This window comes from Brachyhypopomus gauderio, chromosome 20 (assembly GCF_052324685.1).
Source record: "Brachyhypopomus gauderio isolate BG-103 chromosome 20, BGAUD_0.2, whole genome shotgun sequence".
Classification (NCBI taxonomy): Eukaryota; Metazoa; Chordata; class Actinopteri; order Gymnotiformes; family Hypopomidae; genus Brachyhypopomus; species Brachyhypopomus gauderio.
Window position 1 is genome coordinate 3,219,828 of NC_135230.1, and position 7,798 is coordinate 3,227,625.

General features: G+C 41.3%; 1 protein-coding gene across 3 annotated transcripts; it reads left to right on the forward strand.

The window, feature by feature from the left end:
* Positions 1 to 1,261: 1,261 nt before the first annotated feature.
* On the forward strand, positions 1,262 to 5,089 carry LOC143484194 (uncharacterized). Of its 3 annotated transcripts, none has more exons than XM_076982816.1 (4): positions 1,262 to 1,593; positions 2,525 to 2,743; positions 2,945 to 3,545; positions 4,082 to 5,089. In XM_076982816.1, the coding sequence occupies exons 2-4, from the start codon at positions 2,525 to 2,527 to the stop codon at positions 4,576 to 4,578; spliced, it is 1,317 nt and encodes a 438-aa protein (XP_076838931.1). In that variant the 5' UTR covers positions 1,262 to 1,593; the 3' UTR covers positions 4,579 to 5,089. The 3 variants fall into 3 exon arrangements, with proteins under 3 accessions (XP_076838931.1, XP_076838930.1, XP_076838932.1); XM_076982815.1 differs by having other exon boundaries at positions 1,262 to 1,519; XM_076982817.1 differs by having other exon boundaries at positions 1,262 to 1,519; positions 2,948 to 3,545.
* Positions 5,090 to 7,798: the final 2,709 nt, after the last annotated feature.

The window sequence follows — 7,798 nt, forward strand, 5'->3', positions numbered from 1 at the left end:
CAAGTTTTGTATTTAAAAATACGGGACATTTCCCGTATATGACATCATCGCCTATATTGCATAATCAGTTATTTGCATATAGCCGCAATCGAGGCTGTAGGAGAAACGAAAACATCTTTGGAGTGGCAAAAGTGAAGAAAAAACACCCCAATTATGTTTTGAACTACAAATGAATAAAAAAATTTAAAATTTCTAGTGGTATTTCTAGCTACAAATGGGGACATCTCCTGGGCATATTTCTGTGCCTTTAGCCCGCGTTTGTGCTTGGCAGATTGTTCGTGCTGACGGACATCGTTCCTTCCCCCATGAGAGACACTAAAATCACAGCTACATATCTTACAGAATGAGTAGCTATGCCCCTTCATGCTCCTCTTTAGGAAAATTAATTCCCTGTCGCATTCGTCAAGGTACTTACACGTACGCTTAGCTTTTTAGGCAGGACTGCCTTCTCTCGTTAAATCCTGATTTGTTGTTCCACATTTGCTCCCACTGTCGACACTAAACCCGCAAGTTTTAATTTATATATTTTTTAAAGCATTCATGTGCCGCGCCAATCAGAATTCTGTCACTAGCCTCGCGAGAACTGTCATCTGCAGTAGTCTGGGTGGCAGTTCTCGCGAGGCTAGTGACAGAATTCTGTTTGGAGCGGCACGTGAATGCTTTAAAAAAATAAAAATTGAGAACTGAAAATACGGGACAAATACGGGAAAATAAAAATACGGGACGTCGCCGGGACAGAGCGGTAAAATACGGGACTGTCCCGGCCAAAACGGGACACTTGACAGGTATGCATGCTACTTACACGCCAAACAGGGACCGCACTCTTACAGGAAATTTAGCAGCCTCCCAATGACCTCTGATATGTTTTGTGATTGGCCAGATGCAGTTCGATTAGCTCTGAGTTTGTTTGCTCATCCTACGTATCCCGGATGAACCGCATTTCAACCTGAACCTGAATTTCGACCCGAACCTGAATTACGACCCGAACCTGAATTTCGACCCGAACCTGAATTTTGACCCGAACCTGAATTTTGACCCGAACCTGAATTGCGACCTGAACCTGAATTTCGACCCGAACCTGAATTTCAGGTTCTGGTGACACTATAATAGCTCCATAGATCCTGACCAAGAAACTATTTTAATTCATTTAATTCGTTTTAGCTCCAATTCACCCAATTAATTTTCATCCATTGACTATGTTTTGAAAACTCGCGGACATCCTCTTGCGTCAAATAAACCCGGAAGACGTTGCGGAGTAACTTTACAAATTCTCTGCACCCTGACTGGGACGGAAGTTTAACTAACATTTAAAGACCTCAGCCATATGTTCGTCTCATAAACATCCTATATGAATTTATAGGCTAAATGTGTTTTGTATGTGGTTTTCACGTTGGGTTTTATGCAGGTTTCTAATACCAAAGACCCTGGGTTGCTGAATTAAGTGTGAAGCGCTACACAAAGACCCAACGCGACCCGCTGCGCAATCTGGACGTTGGTCGCACACACCGCAGTAGCTCTGGTGCGTTTAACGGTGTTACTTTGACTTCTCAGTCGTGCTGTTTCTCTGAGTGTCTTGAGGTCGTTTTCCGTGCGGTTAGTAATCGCTCGTCGTTAATAGTTTACTCGCTCGCACAGTCATTTCCTAGCGTGTACAGTGCATGCGTTCGTTCACCTCCTTGCGATCTGATTTCAAGCATTTACTTAAATATGATATTTGTTGGCCACCGTCGCTTCTGTTAATGGTAGAACTGTGATGACTGTTTTTCGGTTTGTTTTAGTCGTAACTTTTTACTATTAATCTTCCGATGCAAACAATAGAATACTTTTTCATTCCTCGTTTTTCATGCATTTTCTTCAATTAATGTTCACTGACTCTTCAATTAATTTTAATTAATTCACTGCCTGTGTTGTATATATGCTATGCTGTATATGCATATTAATATATATAGGATATTCGTCCTTTTCCCATCACACTATTGACTAGTTTATAATTCCTTCAGCTGTATATAGTACAACTAAATCTGCTATACTGACATAATTGTACATATACTAAATAGGGGCTTATATTTTATAATATGGTCTTAAACAGCCCATTATTTTCTTTTATAGACGTTCATTCTTTTTCATCTCTAGATCCCTACGTTGATTGAATCACTCTCTTAATTTTCAAGTTATGGTGATCAAACTTGGTGACAATAGTCAGTAGCTGTCCCCAAACACCAACATGCATTCCATATTGACTGTACTCATCCATCTATTATCTCTGTCCTTCTATTCATCCCTCCATCCTCCCATAGGAAGCCATTGATTTTGTAACTGCTTCAGCTGTAAAGTTAGAATAACTACACTTGCTGTACTTATTGAACTACCAGGCCCTACTGGAAACTACTATACAGTTATTTGAGAATAACCACCATATTAAATAATATATCAAACTACAACAGTGTGTTCTGTACAAGTAGTTGTGTGCATGTTCTTTTTTCCTTCATTCAATTAAACAGTTTCTCATGTTCCACCACTGCAGATGTCTGCTGACGGCAATGAGGGTGGAGAGGATGATGGAGAGGTTCTGCTGGAGTTACACCTGTTATGTGACTCTGAAACATCCTGCACAAAGTCAGTAGGGACTGATCTCTCCATGGAGGATATTGGAAACCTACAAACTGAAGTCTGTGAACTGAGAAAAGTGATTGAATTGCTACAGAGAAAGTTGAATAAGCAACCAGAAAATCTTTCTAAAGAGGTATGTGTCATTGGATTGAAGAAATTGTTTACACCAAAAAAGTATTTTGCATGTTTAAAACATACGCATGTGTTTATGGTGTTAATCAAATGCCTTCAAGTGGTGCGGAATCATGTTTGCTGTTTCATGTATGAATAACTCCATATTTACACTGTGTTTGCCCTGTTTAAGTTTATAATGTTTTTGTTATCTTTTGTCTAGAAGGATGTTGCCACTTTGTGCAGTGTCTGTAAAGCTGAACTAAACCAAAGAGAAACACAAGACTATGGTCAGAGAGACCAGCACACACCACAGGACACAGATTATATACTCAGACAGAATCCAGTGTGTAAACCCGAAGCAAATCCCATGGAGACACTGGAACCTGACTGTAACGCTGGAGTCCAGCGCACACCACAGGACATGGAGGATGTATCCAGTCTGTCTCCAGTGTGTGACATGAAAACAAAACCCACAGAAACACTGGAACTTGACTGTAACACTGAGTACCAATACATAAAGCAGGAGATGCAGGATGTGCCTTGTGTATTTGTGGTGTGTAAGACTGAATCAAACCCTGTGGAGACACGGGACACTGACTCGAACACCATAAGCCAATGCATAAAGCAGGAGATACACGTTGAAACCAATATGTCTCCTGTGGATACAATCGACCCAAACCCCACAGAGTCCCTGGAGTCTAACTGTAATGTTGGAGACCAGCACACACCACAGACTCCATTAAAGACGTGTTCAGTGAGACTGGTGGACTGCATCCGTGGTGGACATGATGATCGTAATAATAAGAATGATTTTATACCAGGTGAGTTACGCAAGTTTAAGCACAGTGTTAACCAAAACATAACTATTGAGGAGGTCTGAGATTAGCCTAGAATAATTATTATAACCCTAAGGAGGAAATAGGCTTGTTTAGAAGTTAAATTACTTACCAAATAGTTGGATCATTACAGGTATTATAGGATCTATTCACGTTGGATGATGGCTTATATATGTATCAATGAATGGAAGTACTATTGGTTGAGTTCACTTTATTACTGTCAGCCATTGTGCTACAACATGATTGTTGGCTAATAGCCACAGCGCTAATGTAGCATCTGTGCATGACTGCGCCGGGTAGGATTACATCAAAACAACCAGTGGCAGGCATGAACCCAAAAAGAACACAGAGAAAGGAGGCGGGGCTTAAAGGAGGCGGGGCTTCCTGTTGCTCTACAAGACATCTTTTTTGTTACATTATTCCTGTTTCATACGATGTTCTGTATGATTATTGTGTTTATTATGTATGGCCCAGTAATAATGCTGCAGCTGCCACTAAGTTTGTTTTGTTTTCTCTTCCAGAACTCAAATCATCTTCTGCACTCCTGCACGTCTTCTCCTGCTCTGTGTGTCCACATTCCTATACAGCTCAAATGTATCTCCACAAACACATCAGGACATGTCACCATGAGGAGTATGTCAGACTGCTGAAGTCAGGACAAATTAAATATGAGAATCTGGCACCCAAACGCAACTTCACAAATCCACAAATGTTATCCAAAACTCTCCAGCGCATTCACACAGGTGGGAAACCGTATTACTGCTCAGAGTGTGGGAAAGGTTTTACTCGACGGAATTATTTCCACCAACACCAGCGCACTCACACAGGAGAGAAGCCATATCAATGCTCAGAGTGTGGGAAGAGTTTTAGTCAACAGTGTCATCTCTACCGACACCAGCACAATCACACGGGCAAGAGGCCATATCAATGCTCAGAGTGTGGGAAGAGTTTTATTCGACGGGATTGTCTCCACAAACACCTGCACATTCACACTAGAGAGAAGTGGAATCACTGCTAACAGTATGAAAAGAGTTTTAGTAGACTGGGCCATCTTCACCAACACCTACACTCTCACATTGAAGAGAAGCCATATCTCTACTCAGAGAGTGGAAAGAATTTTAGACAGTTTAGTCTCTGCCTACACCTGCACGTTCACACAGGTGAGAAGCCGTATGACTGCTCAGAGTGTGGGAAGAGTTATATTAGACAGTGTTATCTCCACCAACACCAGCAGCACACTCATACAGGATTCAAGCTGAATTACAGAGTGCCCAGAACTTCACTCTCCTGACTGTAGGAAACATGGAAGTAAGGGGAGTGTTCTTGGACTATGTTCAGATTGCCAGCCCAAGTCAAATTTTTGGCATATTCAGATTGTGTCCAGATTGATTTTTGAGACTTTGCAAGCGCTGAGTTTATCTGATCCAGTGTAATAACACTGAAACACAACTGCAATTTTTGTTTTTTTCTGTCTCTGAAGTTTGAAACTTTAAAAATGTGATTGTTTTAAAATAAAGCTGTAATTTACTTTGAAATATCTTTTTCTTTGGGCCACTATCTTGACATGCCTGATTTTGTTGCGTTCTGAGATACAGTGGGATGCGAAAGTTTCGGCACCCTTGTTAATTTTCCTGATTTACCTTTATAAATCATTGAATGTTTGGATTTAAAAGTTCAGTTAAATATTTCACATAGGGGACAAACACAATGAAGTTTAATATGATTTAAATGAAGTTTATATGATTTACAGAAAGTGTGCAATAATTGTCTAAACAAAAATAGGCAGGTGCATAAGTTTGGGCACTGTTGTCATTTTATTGATTTCAAAAACTTTAGAATTAATTATTGGAACTCAAATTTGGTTTGGTATGTTCAGTGACCCTTGACCTCCATACACAGGTGACTCCAATTATGAGAAAGGGTAATTAAGGGTGACAATTGTACGTTTTTCTCCTCTTTGCATCTTCTCTGAAGTGTTGCAGCATGGGAGTCTCAAAACAACTTTCAAATGACCTGAAAACAAAGATTGTTCACCGTCATTGTTTAGGGGAAGGATACAGAAAGCTATCTCAGAGATTCGGTGCATTTTACACAAGGAGATGCTGTATGGGACAGTAATGCAGAGGAAGCTTTTTCTCCGCCCACATCACAAACAGCCGCTTGAGGTATGCTGAAGCACATTTGGACGAGCCAGCTTCATTTTGGAGTAATGTGCTGTGGACTGATGAAACTAAAATTGTTATTTGGCTATAACAAGGGCCGTTATGCATGGAGGAAAAAGAACACAGCACTTCAAGAAAAACACCTGCTACCTACAGTAAAATTTGGTGGTGGTTCCATCATGCTGTGGGGCTGTGTGGCCAGTACAGGGACTGGGAATCTTGTTAAAGTTGAGGGACGCATGGATTCCAATCAATATCAGCAGATTCTGGAGACCAATGTCCAGGAATCAGTGACAAAGCTGAAGCTGCGTCGGGGCTGGATCTTCTAACACACATATGTCAAAGTCAATTGATTATCTATGGCCCCCTGGATGATATTTAATTACTATTAGAACTGGCCCGCAGGCCACAGCGCCCGCTGGTGTTTTGCACGCACAAACACGACATTCCCCACAATGCAACGGTAGCCCGCGAAGTCACTGCAGCGCGCAAAAGCGGCAAGGTTGAGAAGGGTAATGCTGCAGGCCGGAGCCCCGGTGGGTGTGGGTAAAGGGCGGAGCATGTGTCAATCATTTTCGACTGCAGCCAATCAGATACTAGACTTTCGTTGTCAATCAATTTTTATTAAGCCAATTATCAGCCAGAGTTAGCTGTCAATCATTTTTTACTGCAGCCAATCTTAACAGATCTGCCAAAAGAAGGCGGAAACTGCACGGAGAAGCTCTTTAAACAGAAGTATATGCCGCTCTTACACAAAAGAACTGAATAAAAACATTAGAAGAGCCATGACTTTAGACATTTTTAAATCAAAGTTTAAAATACTTCTCACTTATTTTTCTGGAACGGCACTTTAATGTTTTTTTTTTCCTTTTATTGCACGTATTGCATCATTTGTACATCATATATATATGTGGCGAGTGTAAATTGTTAGCGGAGGGGAGGTATAAATTAAGTATTATATCGCGATCAATCGCCAAGTATAAACACCTCCGTCGAGCAGAGCGTTGAGGAGCGATTTCGATTGGAGGATCATGCCCTATTTTTTATTATTAATTTTTTTGCTGATGCTGGTCCAGAGTTTAATTACATCTTTGCGGGAGTCATTGAGTTGGATTAACTCTGATTTGATCAACTCTGTCCGATAACTCCAACACTCTCAATCAATCAATCAAAGTTTATTTGTATAGCGCTTTTAACAACTCAAGTTGTCGCAAAGCAGCTTTATAGGATTTACAAGGTTAACAATACTATGGGTCCAGAACCCTAATGAGCAAGCCAAGGGCGACAGTGGCGAGGAAAAACTCCCTATGATGGTGGGGAATAGGAAGAAACCTCAGGAGAACCAAGACTCAAAAGGGAACCCATCCTCCATTGGGTGGCCTGTTAACACACAAATACACAAGTCACACACAATTCACACAATAAGACTAGGTAAAAGGTAGAATTGAAAGTTCTGTCCCCCAGGTGCCTGCAGGTGCCTGTATCCAATCGTCTTGGGTAGAGCCATGCAAGAAGATAGACAATACAGACTGAGTGGACATGAATTTAAACCACCATTGATTTAAATGTACATAGCTCACGTGCCAGTGATGAGCATGTGGCTCCGGCAGACTAATCTATAGCAGCATAACTAAAGGGAGGGGTTCAGAGGTGACCACAGGCATGAGGGCTCACTGAGACATTGCTTTCCAGTCAAGTCATAGTCACAAATAGAGTGATGCCAAGACACAGCTGGATGACAGCATCAACATCTCAGATCACCAGAAATCTCAACGTCTGGGGCCCCCCAAGCCCCTACACCTTACAAGGGGAATGTTAGCTGAAGGCTTGATTAAACAGGTGAGTCTTAAGTCTAGATTTAAAGATTGGAACTGTGTCAGAGTCTCGGATTGGAGCTGGAAGGCTATTCCATAATTGAGGGGCTTTAAAAGAGAAAGCTCTGCCTCCGGCTGTAGTTTTACTAATTTTTGGAACTAGGAGAAATCCAGCATTTTGGGAGCGCAAAGGGCGAGATGGGTTGTAGTAATCAATGAGTTCACTTAGATATTGTGGGGCAAGACCATTTAACGCCTTATA